The sequence below is a fragment of the Xyrauchen texanus genome, chromosome 14 (assembly GCF_025860055.1).
Source record: "Xyrauchen texanus isolate HMW12.3.18 chromosome 14, RBS_HiC_50CHRs, whole genome shotgun sequence".
Classification (NCBI taxonomy): Eukaryota; Metazoa; Chordata; class Actinopteri; order Cypriniformes; family Catostomidae; genus Xyrauchen; species Xyrauchen texanus.
The window spans coordinates 47,280,878-47,301,574 of record NC_068289.1 but is presented as its reverse complement, the minus strand read 5'-3'; the positions used below and the strand labels follow the sequence as shown (position 1 = coordinate 47,301,574).

Here is a 20,697-nt window from a genome sequence, read left to right as displayed (position 1 = left end):
AGGTATTAGGGAGGCCAGCAGGGGGTGCTCACCCTGTGGTTTTGTGGGTTCTAATGCCCCAGTATAGTGATGGGGACACTATACTATAAAAAAAGACAAATTCCCTCATTGGCTGTTATCAGTCATGTCCTCCTAATAATCCCCTTTCATGAATTGCTAGCTGGTGTGGTGAGCATACTGGTGCACTATGGCTGCTATTGCATCATCCAGGTTGATGCTATATAAATGTAACGTTCATTCATTAATACATTTTTATTGTACATGTAAACATGGAGATCAGGTGAATACAAAAGCATATTAACCAAGTGGAGAAAACACTCAGTTTAGTTGCCAGAAAACAGAGTGTGTTTACATTTGAGTGGCAGGAAATCATTTGGAAATGAATGGTCCAAGCCCCCTGATGTGAAAATGCAACAACACTTCATCAAAACAGCTCTGGCCTTCCAATACACTGAACATACACTGAATCTGCCCCATTTCCATAAGTAACAAGCAGCTGGTAGTGGTACTGTCCTTAGGAATGTCATTATCAGCCCTGCTGCTGTATAGGTAGTGTGAACACTGCCTCTATATTTAGTCAACATAATTTGGTCGACCCATGATGAATTGCTTCTTCCAAAGGCCTGCGTTTATACCTGGTGTTGTCTCAGTATGGATGGAAGGCCAAAACATGGTGAAAATGATACTTTTCAAACGAAAAGTAGTGTGAATGTGGCCTTAGCCCAAGAATGTAAGTCATCAACAGTGCTTAAATTCAACAAATATCAGACAGCCTTAATAACTAAAGCATAATTTTCTTAGAAAAAACACCCTTACAAATTATTTTACTAAGTTCTCACTATCTTTCCATTGACAAATGCTATAACCTATAAAGCTGCCATCTAAATTATCTTCAGCTGACAGCTCTCGAAGCAAAGACTAAAATTATCTTGACGCATTAGCCACTTTGTAAATAGGGCTGTCTAGGCTCATGGTGAAGTGTTTGTTTTTCCAGTGTGCATGGAGTGGAGGATAGGAGGTATTATACAATTAGTGCTGCTGATGGAGTGCATTGTTAGTCCATGTGCCAAATGGAAATATGTAATCAGTGGCATGTTTTTTTGTTTTTTGGGGGGATTTTCTTCCCCTTTTCTACCAATGTGGAATGCCGATTCCCAATGTGCTTTTTAAATCCTCGTGGTCACATAGTGATTTGCCTCAATCCGGGCATCTGTGACCGTCAACCCGCATATTTACATTTACATTGATGCATTTGGCAGACGCTTTTATCCAAAGCAACTTACAGTGCACTTATTACAGGGACAATCCCCCTGGAGCAACCTGGAGTTAAGTGCCTTGCTCAAGGACACAGTGGTGGTGGCTGTGGGATTCGAACCAGCGACCATCTGATTAACAGTTATGTGCTTTAGCCCATCCACACCATGCATATCTTATCACGTGGCATGTTGTGTGCGTTGTCACAGAGACATAACGCACGTGGAGGCTTTATGCCATCCACCGCAGCATCTACGCTCAACTCACCACGCGCCCCACTGAGAACGAACTACATTATAGCAATCACAAGGAGGTTACCCCATGTGACTCTACCCTTCCTAGTAATCAGGCTAATTTGATTGCTTAGGAGACCTGGCTGGAGTCACTCAGCACAATCTGGGATTCAAACTAGCAAACTCTAGGGGTGGATGCCAGCATCTTTACCACTGAGCCGGTTTTTATCTGTGTTCATTGCCATAACAACTTAGCTAAATGGCTAACCTGCTCTATAGCAGGTTTTTTTTTCTGGGTTAGAGATCGCAAACTGATGCTGAACCAATCAGATGTGAGTAATGTGACATCTATGATGCACTTAAGTCACTCCCCCTGTATCTCTCACTTCAAATTAAAGCACATTTCACAGGAAAATGTATTTACTAGTGCCCGACCGATTTATCATATCGGCGTATATGTTTTTTTTCTGAACATATAATGCATAAAACAATGCTTGGGGTGATTTAAAATTGGTGTCATAACATAGTTTATCCAGCAGAGTGGGCTCCAAGTGGAGTTTAGCGGTGTCTTCACAGTAAGTTGATAACTAGTTTGTAAAATACATACTGGAAAGTTAATAAACAATGACCCCATCATTTTCCCTTTTTAATATAGCTAATATTTATGTCAGCGATGGCGCTGCAGATGGCCGCCTTGGTGTGGAGCTCTCCAATTCTTTTGTTGTTTTTGTTTGTCCTGTGTTTAGTAATCTTTTTCCAGACAGTTTTACCAGGGACGAACTGCTGAACATTCGGCAGCACATACCAGATAATCTTTTCCCGGTTTTTGAATATTCAGACGTTTTGCTGGACATTTTAGTCGGAGGCGCAGCTGTGTTGTTTAAACGCACTACGAGACGCAGGCGAGGGAAACAAGCCAGCGCGCTGGTTAAACTCTGTCAGCGCGCCGTTCGAACAGCACTGCCGAGCATTCATCTAGCGAATCTCCGCTCTCTTCCCAACAAAACTGATGAACTACATCTCCTCACATGTACTAATAAGGACTTCTCAAACTGTGCTGCACTGTGCTTCACAGAAACCTGGCCGAGTGAAGCCATTCCGGACAGCGCATTACATCTGCCGGGCTTCCAGCTGTTCAGAGCGGATCGCATCGCGGAGTTAACGGGGAAAACAAGAGGTAGGACTCCTACCCCCAACCCTGTGGTGGACCAACGACTGGCTGACGACCTGAATGTGTTCTACTGCAGATTCGAAAGGCCCAATTTCACACCCCACATGCACTCGGACCTTCACTTCACACAAACATTAACACCTCCTGCAACCCCCCTCCTCCCTCCTCCTGCTACACAATCTGCACTCAAGATCTGTGAAGACGATGTGTGCCGTGCCTTTCGGAAGCAACAGTCCAGGAAGGCTTCAGACCCAGATGGCGTCTCGCCAGCGTTATTTATTTTATTTGAATTTATTATTTATTTAAATGGTCAGTTATTGACTGATAATAAAAATACAATACTGATCAGGCTCTATTATTTACAGTATTTGATACATTTAGATTTAAATGTTATGATAAAACATTTTAGACCTATATATCAAGATATTATAAGATGGTTTATTTTAAGATCTGAGAACCTTGTATCTTTTGAGGAGCACATTAACAATGTATTATTGAGTTTCTTTGCATTTCTTTACATACTGTACCTGTATGCAGTTCATAATGCTGAAAACTTTGTAAGGTTATTCTAACACAAAGATGCATTCATTGTGTGACGAGTCTTTCCACCTAAACAAATATACTGGTAAAATTATATTGTAGACTATCAAAGTGACACATGGCTTGCACATGTGATTTTCATATAAATTAATATAAAAGCTTTTACATTTTAGAAAAATATACAGATAGTTACTACTAATTGTGATAGATACTATATATAAATAGTGTTGTCAAAAATACCGGTACCAAGTCGGTACTCAAACAAAATATTATTTACGATACCAGAATTTCTGAAGGTATCGAGTACCGGGTCTACCCGGTACACATGCAGAGGCGGGAACTTTTGAACGGGAACTTTCGAACGCTCACAACAAGCAAAAGATTGCGGCAAGCAAAGCTGCTGCGGAGCCTCAACTGAATCTTGTCGAAATGAAAAGTGGAAAAAGCCAGGTAATTTGAGGCTGATGAAAAGGGAAACATCACAGATCAGCAAAAACCTATTTGTAAACGCTGCTTTCGCAATTTTCTGATGAAAGGAGGAAACACATCAAACTTAATAAAGCACATGAAAGACAGACACCCGGATTTATTCAAGCAAATAAAGTAGGTGAGTTTAAACTTTCACAGTTTATATTATGTAGATCCCAAAGTATTAGGGAATGATTAAAAAAAGTACATTCAGAAGCATGTACCATTGTGGAATAAGCGGAGGCGGAGCTCTTTAAAGGAAACATCCCGGTGTTACATCTTAAATACAGTCAAATTGAATGCGTTATAGCTTTATTAAAGTTCAAATAATACAGAAGCAGATCAACTTCTCTTTTTATAATGCCTGGATAATATAGCCCAATGTACAGTGATATAAATACACATGGAATAATGTTCACAAGAATACCAGTTTATTGTAAAATAGGATGCAAATATTAAAAATAATATAAAAGAATATATTCACTCACTGCCTTGTCTTTATTAAAATTATTGCAATACTTTGATATTTATCCTTGCAATAAAAATAGCAGATATAAACTTGAAATTAGACAACCCAAAAAAGACCTACAATGACTGATACAGAAAGCTCAGAAAGATAATACCTGTCCAGTCCAGAAATGAGAAATGGAACAGGTTTGTCATAAGGATGATATGAAGTAGGCTAGACTCTTTTAAATGAACTGCTCTGAAAATAATAACAGCCATAGTGATTGTCCTGCTTTTCATATCAAATGCCACTAGCATGCCAAATTAATGTTTACATTTTGAAACTTTGCCAAATTAAATGTTTACTTGCATTTTGTAAACTGAGCAGCTCAGTTTTCCAGCCATGTGCATAACCGGGGTTTAAATATTTTTTTTTATTACGTTTCATTCAGTGCTTCATCTCTAAAGGCAAAATAATGTGAGAAATGTGTTTTTTTTTTTACTGTGGGAACAATACTTGCACTCTGTCCAGTCCCGATTCTATGGGGGTGCTTGAGGGTGCTCAAACTAAATTACAGACCAGGGCAAACTACTGCCCATGGGTCATTTTATAATTTTTCATTAGATCTTTCATTTATCTGGCTTTTGGACTTATCGCGCATCAACAAGCTTTTAATATGCTCAGGGTTACCAGATAATATATGCTATAACACCCCAATCAGAGATTTATACTTGCACAAACTGGAAATATTTCGCCTTATGTCAAACTTAATTCATGCAATCTGGCAACCATACATGCGAGTGCACTCACTTTCTCTTCGCAAAAAACAAACAAACAACAACTTAGTGCTCAATAGTGCACTAAAACCAAGTGAGAGAGGAATATATATAACAGTGATATACATATTAGTGATATAATGCAGATTAAGAAAAAACACCATAAGCAGACTTTCAAAAACAGAACAGGTTTATGTTTGCAGTACGAAGGATTCGTGAACTGCAACTTTTATTTTTAAGTATACAATTTCGGGTGTGTATCAGCTGCAGTCTAATGACAGTATTTGCCAGTTGAATAGCACCAGCAACACACTGAATTGAGCAGATGCACCCTGACAAAACCCTCTTATCTCATTTGTCAGCCAGTTTTCATCGCAGTCCGAAGGAGAAAATAAAGCTGAACACTGTTAAAAAACAGAATAGTGGCGACGAAATCCATTCTTACCTTACAAAAGCTTGTTCGGAACAAACATTCATACCAAAAAGGGGTTTGGTGTGAACAGGCCTTTACTCTGAAATTCCAAGTTTATTCAACTAGCTTCATCCAACAGGCCTCTGGATATAGACACCAATCATACTGCTGCTTTAGCATTAGCACTTTCTTTTCAATATGCTTGTTTTGAACCATTGCGTTCTCAAAAGTATAAATATAGCCTAACAAAACACTTGTATATTTGCAACACTGTAGGGCTGGACAATACATTGAATATTCACAATATATTTACAGAAATTTTGGTACCAATATTGTGAACATTGCAATTGTTGCACAAGTGTTTTATGTGCTCATTATATTAGTTTGTTTCAAATCCTTTCTTGTCTTGCAAACTTTGAGTACAAAATGTTAAGATGGATGTTTTAATATTGCCTCTGAAAAATAGCCAATTTAAAAGGTAAATATTCTGTCCACTAAAAGTGCCATAAAGGATACAAAATGTTAATATATAATTTTTAAGCACAGCCCTACAAGATTGTGCACTATTACTTTTATAATTAGGTAATTTCCTTCATATTCGTTATTTTTTTTTACTGAAATGTTACAATGTTGTACCACTAAAAAGTGCCACGTCCCAAAGAGGATTGTGGCAACTTCTGTTGCACCTTTGTGGGGCCCTTGGGGGTATGATACCCTGCACTGCTGAACAAGCTTTGCTCAGGAGAACAAACAGTGCAGGTTTCAGGTGTCAGATAACTTTACTTCACCCACCTGAGAGAGAGAGAGAGAGAGAGAGAGAGAGAGAGAGAGAGAGAGAGAGAGAGAGAAGAGAGAGAAAGAGAGAGAAAGAAAGAAAGAAAGAGAGAGAAAGAGAGAGAGAGCTGGCAGAGCAGGGACAGACATTTTTGTCTGCATAAAGATTTTTGGGTCTTAAGTGGAAAAAAGGGCACTTCTTTTTAAACAAAACGTTAAATATATTAACACAACTCTGACTTCCTTACCAATTTATTTAAATTCCCTCACACTCATGCAATTGTTTCATACTCAACAGATTTATACAAAATATTGTGATTTTGGTCTATTTTGCTTACATGTCTTTTTTTCTCTAATGGAAAGTAATACACATTTAGATGGTGTTTGTTTTAAGCCTACTACCCTCTGTCTGTTTGCATCAATAGACTACTTCTAAATTAACCAAAACAAGCTAATCTGCATATTTAAACAAAACATTTCAGGGGAAAAGACTCTTGATGTAAGTCATTAACTGGGGAAGTTCTGTGGTGATATGCTTTAGTTAATTTGTTTGTCCTATTCAACTGCAGTGACTTGTCAAATTTATGTAAATTAGCTCATTTTAATTAGTTCACGTCACATTTGCATATCAATGTGGCAATTGTTATGTTTATTAGACACAAATTTTACTGTAGTGTCTCCATTAAGTACAGTACAGTGGCCTGTATGGCCATGATATATTGCCTTAGCTAAACTTTAGCTAACTTATTACATTAGCTAGTAGCTCACGAGTCATGCCCGTTAGCAAGACAGAAGTTAACAATATTTGTCTTTTGGATAATTAGCTGTAAAGTCAAGGCACTGGAAGCTCAGTCTTTTGTTCATCACCACTCACCTCCACACAAGCCAAGAAAAACACAACTGGGATAGGAGTTGAGAGGGGCTGTTGCCTGCCTGACTGTGTGTCTGATGTGCCAAAGTGTGCTACACTGCTGTGCAGAGACATGGAGGTAGAGAGAGGGCATTGGAACTCGACAAAGTCTCATCTCCCAACCTGATATTTAGATTTTTTTATTCAATAAATATATTTGTTTGACAGGAAAGCTGTGCGCAAACAGGAATATATATATATATATATATATATATATATATATATATATATTTGTTTATTAAAAAATTCTCTCGAGGAACAAAAAGGGCAGGTGCTCAAGCCCCCTTTGATGTTTATGTGTGCACGTGCCTGTGGCAGAGCAACTCCATGTGATAGCTTTAATTGCAGGTATCATATCTGCAGTTTCATTCACCTTTTTTCTGCAGCAATTTGTTCATTTGAATATCTTTTGGGATTAAGATTATATGACAGGTCATAAAGATTTCAAATGTACTGCAACAGTCGAAAACTGAAAGCACACTGCAGTCTAAACAGTCTGACTGATTCAGAAAATATGTCCTACATAATCGCTTGCTGAAGTGCATGTGCATTTGCTCTTGACAAAATGCTGGATACTCCATTATTCAATGTCACCTTTGAAATAACTATAAGGGTTAGGGTTTTAACCCTACCTATAAAACTTTGGTACATAACAACTTGTGTTACTCCTTTATGTGGACCTAAATGATACCTCAAATCGTGCAGCTTGTTAAGGAGAGGTATTTTCCCAAGCAATCAAACTATTCTTACCAATCAGATTTTTGATTTCTGAAATATCACTTAGACTTACATTGAACAGAGTCATATCTTGGGACCAGAATGTCATAGAGTCTTAAGGGTGGGCTCTTTTGACTTAGGCTGGTAAGCAAGCACCTATAAACATCCTAGAAATGCATAGCAATGCCCTAGCAACCACCAAGACCATTGTGATGACAGGTTTTGCATGAGCAGCACTGCTCACATTTTCTTTAGAAACCTGAAAATGGGTTTACAGTTATAAATTTGTCCATCCAGTAGCACCCAATAATAACAATGATAAAAAAATTATCATTGAACTGAAGCTAAATATCCTTTGTGGCCAGATGGGGCTATGTTTGACAGATTTTAGCAAAATCTTTACTGATTTGGAAAACAAGTGCAGACAAGGACAAGAGCTCAGTCAATTTTTCACACTCTGTCACCTGGACACAATTAGCTAAACCTTTGGAGAGAGCTCATGCGAGAACTCATTTGATGGGAAGTATGCTGTCAAAGGTTTCATTGGCAGACTTTCCACCAGTCAGTGGGTTGCACAGACCTTTTTTCGGCACATGAATTGTCCAACTTCTCCCTACACTGTTGGTAGGTCCGGTAGTAGCCGTGTGCGGCCAACAGCGGAGACACCTCCTGAGAGACTTTTTTGTTTAGCTCATCACTCGTTTAGCTCGTCACCTTGTTTATTGACCATGGTGTGGATTTGCGCACAGCCATTTCTTTTTTTACAATTTGAAATTTGTATGAACAAATGATACTGTTATGAAACTAGCGGGTTGATGGGTTGGAAATCCAGTGACGCTGGTAGTGACGATTCTCCCTGAACAATCAGTGAACTGCAGGATTTTGACGTCACATTTAGTATCGGCTCGGATCGCATGGAACATCGGCCGAGGTGGTACTAAAAAAAAGTATCAGGTACCAGGCACTATCCACAGTGGAAAACCCCAAAAAAGCAAGTCGAGTTGAGTCAAGTGGTACCGTGCAGTGGAAAAGCCCCATTAGTAACTAAGGGAGCAAATACTTTTTCACACAGGCACAGTTGGTATTGGATAACATTTTTTGGCTTCAATAAACATCGTTATCATTTAAAAACTGTATTTTGAGTTTATACAAATGGCCTTTGTTTAATGTTAGATAATGTTTGAATTTAGTGTGCCTTGCCTTGAAAGGGACTTTGTTTTAAGGCCACCAGGGACAACATATATCAATCTCTTTCTGGTTTTGGCTTTTTGGGCCACAGATATTTTCACTGGCACTATGTTTAGTTATTTCAGCCTCCTGGAGATAGATAACCTGTGTTGAGCCATGCTCATGTTACACACACACACACACAGAGAAACTAGAATGTGATTGAGACCGATGAGTTCAAGCCTTCGTATGAAACAATTGTTATCATGGCCGTGTGAAGGATGGGTGCTGGTGTTGCAGTTCACCCTGTGAAGTGCTGTTAAGACAGTGTATTCATTAAAATAAATTATGAGAATTAATAAGAAAATTAATCTAAAAAAGATTGGGGATTTTCCCGCTTGAGCTGCATGAGTTGATCAGAGTTTAACGGGTTAATTAGGCTACTTCTTCCACAAGCACAGGCTACAGAATGAGATCAATCAGCTATGTCTATAACTTAAATGTAATCTTACAACTTACATCTGCACAAACAATGAAGTTCACAGGTGAACTTGAACTAAGTTACACTCTAGTCAGAATATGTTGTGAATGCAGTTTCCAAAAAAACATTAGACACCTTGCAATATCCTAAACTGTCTAAAACACAGAAAATAAATTCACAGTTTTTATCTAAATTAAGTTTTAAACGATGTACTAAAACGATTAACACTGTAATGTCTAAAAAGCTTATATTAATACTCACTAATAGCATACTTTATTATACTCTTTATATGCTATTATTTCAGGGGCTAAGGCTTTCACCTGGACAGTTTTCATACGTTATATAATTTATCCTAAATCTAAATATTATAAAATATACAAATAATTGCTTATATTTTTTTAAATGTACAAATGATTGTTTGTTGTCAAAAAAATGTGTGTACATTTTTTTAAAATAACTGTGACGATGAGGAGGGTGTGGCCGGGCTGTAACGATGGAATCACTGAATCGATCGAATCACTGAATCGGGAAAGGGATAAAGAGTAGCCAGGGATGCTAGTTCGAGAGAGAGAGAGAGAGAGAGAGAGAGAGAGAGAGAGAGAGAGAGAGATGCACAAAGATGTGTGTGTGCTTTGTTTGTTTTGCAGTTTATGTTATGTTTGAATTCAGTTTGTTATTAAAGTTTTACATTGACTGTTCAGCTGGTTCCCACCTTCTCCTTGCTTATCTTAATAACCTTGTTACATTGGTGACGAAAACCAGGAAGGAGGAGGGATGTGCTGTCAGAGAGCCCTCGCCACTGATGGAGGGTCGGGACGCAGAGGAGGTATGGTCTGATGCACTGGAGCAGTTCATCAGAAGGTGGAGGAGTCCGCTGCCATCCACCAAGGGATGAAGGAGCTGCTGCCACCCGGTAGGAAATGGAGGAGCTGCTGCCATCCACCAGAGGGGCCGCTGTGGGTTGCCAGAGGCTGGAGAAGCCGCTGACGTTGCCAGAGTGCGGAGAAGCCACTGACGGCTGCCAGAATGTGGAGAAGCCACTGACGGCTGCCAGAATGTGGAGAAGCCACTGCCGTCCACTGGAGGAACTGCTGACATCTGCCGGGAGGTGGAGGAGCCCGCTGCCATCTGCCAGGAGGTAAGGTCAAGTGCGATCACCCAGCGTCACGGAGGACCGCTGCACAGCTGGCTGAGGAACAGTCGACAGTGTGTTCGGGGACCGGCGTGCCAGTTTTCTCTCTCTCTCTCTTTCCCACCCCTCATCATACTCAGATTCCCATGAGGTGGGGAAGACTGGCCAGTGGATGGATGGCCGAAAGGACAAAACCTGCCCTCCAGGAAGGGGGGAATAAGTCAGGTGTTGGGGGTATGTGACGTGAAGGAGGGTGTGTTCAGGCAGTAACGATGGATGACCGGGATAGATAAAGATGAGCCGGGGATGCCAGTTCGAGAGAGAGAGATGCACAAAGCTGTGTAAGTGCATCTTTCTATGTTCTGCAGTTCATGTTATGTTTGAGTTCAGTTTGTTATTAAAGTTTAAAGCTTGTTCCCGCCTCCTCCTTGCCCATCTTAAGAATCTTGTTACAGTAACAATGACGTGAATGTTAATAAATGCACATCATTGATTGTTGCCTTTATTTTTAAAGCATTGTTTTAGCATATTATAGCAGTTTTATAGCATTTTATAATGGATTATAGTATATCAGTTTGAATTGCAGAATTAGTGTTTTATATTATGCTGTAAATACTATGCATCAAAAGTCATACAAATGGTGTTACTTTTGCAAAGTGCACAGAAATTCACAATTGATTTCAATAGAGTTGCATGTGTAGCCTGTTGCTAAGCTATTCAATCTCTATGCTATTAAACTATAGTTTATTTCAACATCTTCACCCTTTCTGAACAAAAGTGTAAAATTCAAAAAACAGTTAGAAGAACTGAAAACGCAGAGCAGTCCCAATGAATACTCCTTAAAATCTGTTTACTGGTTGTGGGCTCTTGATATGCAGCCAACACACCCATGATGATGGAACATTACAACTGCAAGAATGGAAAAAAAAAAAACCTATCTGGAACTCTCTTGTGAACATAGCAATTAAAATTAAAACAGGATGGCACTTAAAATTAGGTGGAAGGCCATTCATGAGTCACTCCAGAGTCTATCTATGATGCTGGAGATAGGAGAGTAGAAATCATTCTAGATTCCCCAAGAGATTAAATCACATTCCAGAAATAAATAAAAGAAAAGTATGCTGACCTCCTGAAGGTTCTTGCTGACAATATGCTATAAAGACTACAACAGAAAATACAGAGGAACTGGAAATGAGCTTGAGGTTCAGGATAGTTGTAGACAGATATATCTGCCTGGCAATTTTGTTTAATTGTATAAGCCTTTATTACATATTATGGGCTTTATACCTTTATCAGCTTTGCGAAGTGCATATTTCCTCATATCCTTTTTTTTTAATATTGTAAAATACATAAGTGTGTTCATTTAAATTCAGCGATTTTGTGTAAATCTCACTCACTGTCATTAAATTAGGCCTGTTTTATACAGTTTATATCAGCATTAAATGGCCAATTTATGTCTATATACAAATCCATATCAACATCAGCCATTGAAAACTCACATCGGTTAATCCCTACATAAAGTTTTGAACATTTGAGAGCGCAATTCTACAATTAAATCTTCCAGTGCTCTAACACCTTCTCTCATCTCTCATCATCCTGTTAGTCTTGTTGTTATGGTAACAGAAGAGTAGCTCTGAGAGTCTGTGACAGCATGCAACCTGGTGTCTATGATCAGCTTCAGGACCAAATGAGCAGCCTGTGATCCCATTTTCACCCGTAACATAAAAAGACTGGTTTAAACACAGCCGGACAATCAGAACACACAGAATATCCCCATGGCAACAATATCAATAACTCATTTCCAGATGCTCTCAATACATCATCAGACACTCATCTCATCGTTATTCTGTGAGGATCCCAATTTAAATCAAATTAATGTTGGTCAAATTACCACTAGACACAGCAGTTACATTTTAACCATATCCGCACCATGTCTTCATGTGCTTGCTTTATAATTAGTGATTTGTGTTACAGCAAAAAGCCAAAGACCGTAAACAAATTATAGATATTAACTAGATAGGTACATTTCCTGAAGAAAATGTGAGTGGTGCTTGCCGTGGCAAAACTCGTCAAACAGAATGTTATAACTTGAAAAGAACAAAAATTATGGTCGTAAATAAAGCAACCCAGAAGTCTTTACGATTTTCTGGTGCAGAAATATGTGATTTGTTACTCGGTTGCTAGGGTAAGCCCATGTGGTTGCTATGCAGTTACCATAGTGATACTAATGAAGTGTCCTTGCCATCCTGATTGAAATAAGTCAAACCGGAAGTCTCTATGTATTTCTGATGCAGAGATATGTGATTTGTTACTCGGTTGCTAGGGTAACCCCATCCGGTTGCTAGGTTGTTACCATAGTGATACTTATGAAGTCTCCTTGCCATCTTGATTGAAATAAATCAAGCCAGAAGTCTCTCTGATTTTCTGGTGCAGAAATATATGATTTGTTACTTGGTTGCTAGGGTACTCTGTTTAGTTGCTAGGGAGTGGCTTGGCAGCTGCCAATCATGAAACTCCAGAGGCTGCTTGTCAGTATGAATGATATAAACCAACTCCCATGCCTCTGTGACATTCAGAATGGAAGATATCCCTCTATGGATTTTGGTTGCTAAGGTGCTCGACAATGGTTGCTAGGGAGGGGCTAGGAAGTGTTGAGGTGATTCCTGATTGGCTGTTTGCTGTCCCGAGTCAAACGAGACCACCCTTGTGTTTCTATGACACTTCTATCCGGAGATATCCCTTTGATCTGTTTCAATAGAAGTCTATTGGACTTGTTGCTAAGGTGCTCTAAATGGTTGCTAGGGCGTGGCTTGATAGCTTCACAATGATCCTGAGAGACTGATTGGTCATCTGAGTAAAATGAGCCTGCCCCCTCGTCTCTATGACACTGTGATCTAGAGCTATGTTCAATACAAAATCCCTATGCCATTTCATTTCATGGGCCGTCCTACACCATTATAAGTCAATTGGGGCATTTTTGGGTAGCTCCTGCCCCCCAGGGGTGCAACTTTTACCCCATATTGAGGTATGCTCTTACAGAGCCTGCCAGCCTCTTCAAATGTGGCAAATCACACGTTTCTGTGAAAACCTCGATCGGAGCTGTGACGCGTCAAAGTTTGTCTCAATGTTAAGTCTATGGGATTTTTCGGCCGCTTTTTGACCCCCGATCGCTTATAAAAGTCATAGCACATGTGTCCTCAATAGGCCGTTCGATTTGACACCTCATTCGTGGGTCTATGCCAAACGGTGCGGGACGAGTTAGGTGCCGAAGTTTTGTACGGAGATATAATAATAATAAAAAAAATACAAATAATAATAAGTATGTGAGATTACAATAGTGATGCTTTGCAAGCACCACTAATTATTTCTCAATGGAGCAGTTTTAGAGCTTGTAATGGATTTATTTATTTTTTTTATTATTTATGAACCTATCACTGCTGAGTGTGATGCTCTCATGGTTTTTACTGCTTGCCAGTATGTCACAATGACCTTTTGATATCAAATAAAACAAATACATTTTAGCAATTCACAATTAATGTATATAAAAAGGTTCCATTCATTAACATTAGTTAATGCAATAGGTATCATGAACAAACAATGAAGAATATATTTTTAGAGCCTTTATTAACTCTTTCCCCGCCAGCGTTTTTAAAAAAAGTTGCCAGCCACCGCCAGGGTTTTTGACGATTTTCGCTAAACTTTAATGGCCCGCAGAATATTTTCTTCCATGAATATATGAAGATGCTATATATCAAAATAAAAATCTGAGCCTCTGCTTTTAGGCAAAAAAAACAATTTTATTTTATCTTCATTTGTTCTTTTTTTATTGCCACTTGAACAGAGGTAGGTTTTGTCAAAAACAACATTTCGAACAAAAAGCTGAGAAAAAGGCATTTTTATCAAACAAGTGCTGTGCTTTAGTATTAGTATGGTGTTCCACTTCACGTTTGAGACGATCGCAGTCTGTTTCTTTGATCAAAGAGTTGCGTACTCTTTCAAAACATGCGTGCGGGTCTTCCTTACCGTATACCACCTAAAACACGGATATCCGGAAAATTCAGTGTTTGGCGGGGAAGCGTTTTTTCATAAAACCCGGAAAATTCTGTGTTTGGCGGGGAAAGAGTTAAAGGTGCTATATGTAAGATTGACAACAAGCATTTGAAATCAGTACAGTAGTCCAAATTAAAAATATTGGAGAGTTTTCTGCCCAGCCCCAGAGACTCGAAGTTCATGCGGGTTGCCAGAATGTTGACACGCAAATTAGCCAACTCCGCATCGTTTTAAAAGATTTCTGAAGCTGTCTCCATCTTCCAAAGGCATCTCCAGTATTTATCTTTGTTTTACTACACCTCTGGTCATGGTGGTTTTTAGACGGATGGCGAGAATTTTTAGGTTGTGTAGAATCTGTTATCTCTGATACAGTTCATTTGCTGGCTTCCATGGGTGCAGCACGCAGTGTTGTTTGCCTGCAAACTTGTTCAAATCTGGCAACCCGGAAACCCAGAAATTCTGGCCCGGAATGGACATTTAAAAGTAGAATATACTGGCTGTAGCATTGTTATCGGAGAAGACAGTATTTCAACTTAGCATGTTTCCAAATTCTCTAATGACACATTATGGTCATTTAATGATTTAGTACAGTAAAAATACTACATATAGCAATTTTAATTGTATTGTTAATTAATAAAATGACAATTGTTCATTATTAGTTCATAGTGCATTAACTAATGTAAACTAATACAAGTAAAAATATAATAGTATATACAGTGCATCCGGAAAGTATTCACAGCGCGTCACTTTTTCCACATTTTGTTATGTTACAGCCTTATTCCAAAATGGATTCAATTCAGTATTTTCCTCAAAATTCTACAAACAATACCCCATAATGACAATGTGAAATAAGTTTGTTTGATATCTTTGCAAATTTATTAAAAATAGAAAACGAAAAAAAAAAAAAAAAAAAACATCACATTTACAGTAGTCACAGCCTTTGCCATGACGCTCAAAATTGAGCTCAGGTGCGTCCTGTTTCCACTGATCATCCTTGAGATGTTTCTACAACTTGATTGGAGATCACCTGTGGTAAATTCAGTTGATTGGACATGATTTGGAAAGGCACACACCTGTCTATATAAGGTCCCACAGTTAACAGTGCATGTCAGAGTACAAACCAAGCCATGAAGTCCAAGGAATTGTCTGTAGACCTCCGAGACAGGATTGTATCGAGGCACATATCTGTGGGAAGGGTACAGAAAAATTTCTGCAGCATTGAAGGTCCCAATGAGCACAGTGGCCTCCATCATCTGTAAATGGAAGAAGTTTGGAACCACCAGGACTCTTCCTAGAGCTGGCCGCCTGGCCAAACTTAGCGATCGGGGGAGAAGGGCCTTAGTCAGTGAGGTGACCAAGAACCCGATGGTCACTCTGACAGAGCTCCAGCGTTTCTTTGTGGAGAGAGGAGAACCTTCCAGAAGAACAACCATCTCTGCAACACTCCACCAATCAGGCCCGTATGGCAGAGTGGCCAGACGGAAGCAACTCCTCAGTAAAAGGCATATGACAGCCTGCCTGGAGCTTGCCAAAAAGCACCTGAAGGACTCTCAGATCATGACAAACAAAATTCTCTGGTCTGATGAAATAAAGATTGAACTCTTTGGCCTGAATGGCAAGCATCATGTCTGGAGGAAACCAGGAACTGCTCATCACCTGGCCAATACCATCCTTAGAGTGAAGCATGGTGGTGGCAGCATCATGCTGTGGGGATGTTTTTCAGCGGCAGGGACTGGGAGACTAGTCAGGATAGAGGGAAAGATGAATGCAGCAATGTACAGAGACATCCATGATGAAAACCTGCTCAAGAGCGCTTTGGACCTCAGACTGGGCGAAGGCTCATCTTCCAACAGGACAACGACCCTAAGTACACAGCCAAGATAACAAAGGAGTGGCTAAAGGACAACTCTGTGATTGAACATCTCTGGAGAGATCTGAAAATATCTGTGCACCGACGCTCCCCATCCAACTTGATGGAGCTTGAGAGGTCCTGCAAAGAAGAATGGGAGAAACTGCCCAAAAATAGGTGTGCCAACTTTTAGCATCATACTCAAAAAGACTTGAGGCTGTAATTGGTGCCAAAGGTGCTTCAACAAAGTATTGAGCAAAGGCTGTGAATACTTATGTACATGTGATTTTTTTTTTTTTACGTTTTTTTATTTTTAATAAATTTGCAAAGATTTCAAACAAACTTCTTTCACGTTGTCATTATGGGGTATTATTTGTAGAATGTTAAGGAAAATAATGCATTTAATCAATTTTGGAATAAGGCTGTAACATAACAAAATGTGGAAAAAGTGAAGTGCTGTGAATACTTTCTGGATGCACTGTGTGTATGTATATATATATATATATATACATGTTGTAAATAACAGTAAGTTCATTAGTTCATGTTAACTACAGTAATGTTGTTAAATAATGTTAATAAATGGAACCTTTTTGTAAAGTGTTACCGTAATTTAATTGTGTAAAATTAGTAATACAATATATGATAATTTAGTTTTTGGCCCTCTGTCTGAAACGCTCAGATTTGGCCTAACCGACTCCTTAAAACCTCAACGTAAACGCCCACTGTTATGATTGGCTAACATCATGCAGCCCCTAAAATTCAGCAAACTCATCCAGAATAGAATGAACCACATCATTATAAAACATAATTGGAGGGTTTACACAAAGCACATACAACACATTGCATCCGAATATATTAAACTGTTCATCTCGAGCACAACTGTTAACACAGGGCACCATAAACTATCAAACAGTCATGACATTTGAAATATTCATGAATGAAACTGTTTACTTGCATTTTGTAAGTGTTTTTACCTGCCCCATTCTTGAATAACAGTTCCTTAGCAAAGCTTGAATCGTATTTTTGTTTATTCACAAGCAATCCATGCTGACATGAGCCGGAAAAAAAACGCATGGTGAATGGTGAAATTTTGCACAAACTGGAGGCGCACTGAGGTTGAAACACACCATTTCATTGCTCAACGGACATGTTAGTGATTGGTTAGAATACTCAACCGCTGCAAAAACACATTGTAAATAGAAACCACTGACGCAACAGCAGCAGACTTAAACTGAACGCTGTAATCATCAATTTTCACGATTATATAATCGTGGCAACCGCAATCGGAATCGCAATTAGTTTTTCGATTAATTGTGCAGCCCTAGTATGATCTGTGGTATAGCCAGCCAATCAAACTTTACCACCTCATCTCTGATTGGCTGAAATTCTGGTACATTATAATGCTGAGACCTTGCTGAGCAAACAAGCAGTCAAAGCTATGAGTGCACGCAGAGTGGGTATGAGGAGAGAGCGAGTGAGATCTTGCACACGCAAAAAACTGAATTCATCTTTGCAAGATACATAGCGTTCAAGATACATTGAGTTCATGTGCTTGCAAAATACCTTTTATGCACTCAAAATATAATCTTGCATGCACAACATTTTTGTATGCCCAAAATAAAATCTTTCCCAGCAGAACATTGCCCAGAGCATCACAATGTCTCCGTTGGCCTGCTTTCTTCGCATGGTGCATCCTGCTGCCATCTCTTCCCCAGGTAAACGATGCACACGCACCCACCAGTCCACATGATCTAAACAAAACCTTGATTCATCAGACCAGGCCACCTTCTTCCATTGCTCCATGGTCTAGTTCTGACGCTCATATACCCATTGTGTGCTTTCGGCAGTGGACAGGGGTCAGCATGGGCACTCTGACCGGTCAGCATCTACGCAGCCCCATACGCAGCAAGCTGCGATGCACTATGTGTTCACACCTTTCTATCATGGCCAGCATTAGGTTTTCCAGCAATTTGTGCTACAGTAGCTCTTCTGTGGGATCGGACCAGACGGGGTAGCCTTCACTCCCCACATGCATAAATGACCCTTGGGAACCTGTCATTGGTTCACCAGTTGTCCTTCCTTGGACCACTTTTGGTAGGTACTAACAACTACATACCAGGAACACTCCACAAGACCTGCCATTTTGGAGATGCTCTGACCCAGTCGTCTAGCCATCACGTTTTGGCACTTATCAAAGTCGATCAGATCCTTACACTTGCCCATTTTTCCTGCTTCCAAGTTCCAACACATGAGATTAAAGAACTTGCTGTCTAATATAGCCCACCCCTTGAAAGGTGCCATTGTAACAAGATAATACATGTTATTAATTTCACCCGTCAGTGGTTTTAATGTTGTGGCTGATCAGTGTATACTACACAATTACTGGTGAGTGAAATGTACAAATTTACGAATTTAGCGAGCGATTTCCTCGGTCTGTAGAGAAGGATTGCACATAGAGTAAAAGATTGATCTTATATGCCAAGATAGTTCAAATGAAAAATCAAGTAAATAGATCACGATACATCTGAAAATCTATATTTTTATCCACCCCTAGTTGCAAGACTTCAGCATTTTGCCATTTTTTGAAGGGGGCGTAACATGTAGGCCTAGTCTTGCAGGAAGCAGACAGAACCTTCTCAAATAAGCAGCAAACTGGACCAGACTTTAAGCTGATACTCACTCCATTACTACCTTGCAACACTCTTAATTGTGTAACAATGGCTATGGCTATAATGCAACATTATTCTCTTTAGTAATCCAATTCGAACATTTTTCACTAATAGTAATGACAAAATGGCAACTCCTCAAAACAACTTTTTTTCTTCTTCAACATATGTTATTTGGAGAAGTTACACGTTTACCAGGTGTTGTTGGGTACAAGTTAAATTACGCACAGATTGCCACGAATTGTACAGAAAACCGCCCTTAATTTTACACTTGGCCCCAGATGACTGTCTGGAACATGTCACCTTGTCCATCCCTGAGCCAGGATGGCAACCCAAACAAAACACAATATTATCAAGAACATAATGGTCAAGCTCTCGATTAAAGTCTCTCTGCAGACGCAGCACGAACCTCCTACGTCATTTTATAATCCATATGGACAGAGGAGCAATGAGTCATGATGAGCGTGTGAACTAGAAGTGCGCGAAAGAGCAAACTATTCTACTGCCAGTTATTTTCCATTCCAAAGAAGAAGAAATGAAAACGCCTTTATATAGCCTATCTATCTATAAACATATAATAATGACGTATCTGCTTTTACAAGAGTAAAACGCCTATGTGTTGAAACTGAATAAACTGTAGTATTAATGGTCTCCCAAAGCTCTGAGGATGTAGGTAATTGACATTCCACAGCAGCCGTATGGTGTCATATCCAGCAGCTGATAAAGGCCACCACCACTCCCCTCTCCAACTTCCACTCAGGAAACGTGGATCGTCTTACGCCACCCTCAGCACGCAGCACTTCAAATATAGCTTCAAATCTACGAGTGCACAGATACACCAAATACATACGCTAAAAACACTAAACGCAGCGCCACGACAGCATGCGTCTCGAGCGCGTTTTTTAACCGTTGAAGTTCTTAAATTGGCACGGCGACAAAAAGACGAAGAGTCCTCAGGAATATTTTGGCGCGTGAGCTGAACATGCTGTATAATTATGACCAGTAAAGATATAAGTCATGACCAAACGGCATACATAAATTAATTTCGTACTTGTCTGCCGCGGCTTCCTGGACGGTTTCATCTTTCTTCACTGGCTCTGTGTGTTCAATCTCTCCCTCAGTCTTTGACCATAAGAATCTTCTCCCTTGTGAAGGTCGTATGAAAGGCAGATGTCTTCCATTGTAGACAGTTTTAAACTGAGATATTTTGCTATTCGGGTAAGCAGTGGTAAAGCAGTAGGCGTTAGGTAAAGTCTGCTTATGCCTTAAAATGTCATACAGCGAACGCTTAGGGCTGGTTTGAATCAACTCCTTCAGCACAAATGAAGCCCTAAATTGTAACATCTCAGTCCTGTCGAGCTAACTGAGTTTAATTTCTTTTGTTTTTAATAATACTAGAAGACAAATTGTAGTTCTGGAAGCAACAGCAGAGACCAAATCCACCCTCTATGCACATCTACTGAATGTGAAGTTTATGTAGAGGCTCACTGAGAAAAATGCTCAGAGACACGCCCACCTAACGTCCTATTGGACGAAGAGAAAATGTGTTTAAAAATTCTCTCCAGTTATTGGCTGGAAACACCATTTTTCATTTTTGATTGCCATGCATCACATCCTGCTGTGACTCACTGAACGTTTGACCCACAGGT

The 20,697-nt window shown here is 39.6% G+C and overlaps 1 protein-coding gene across 1 annotated transcript in view; it reads right to left on the bottom strand.

Annotated features, from left to right (window-relative positions):
- Positions 1-20,497, bottom strand: part of LOC127655199 (glutaminase kidney isoform, mitochondrial-like) — a 62,299-nt gene extending 41,802 nt beyond the window's left edge. The window contains exon 1 of the mRNA XM_052142852.1: positions 20,100-20,497. Within this exon, the coding sequence (XP_051998812.1) occupies positions 20,100-20,392 (293 nt within the window). The 5' untranslated portion in view covers positions 20,393-20,497. The remainder of the gene's footprint in view (positions 1-20,099) is intronic.
- Between the last annotated feature and the right edge of the window lie 200 nt (positions 20,498-20,697).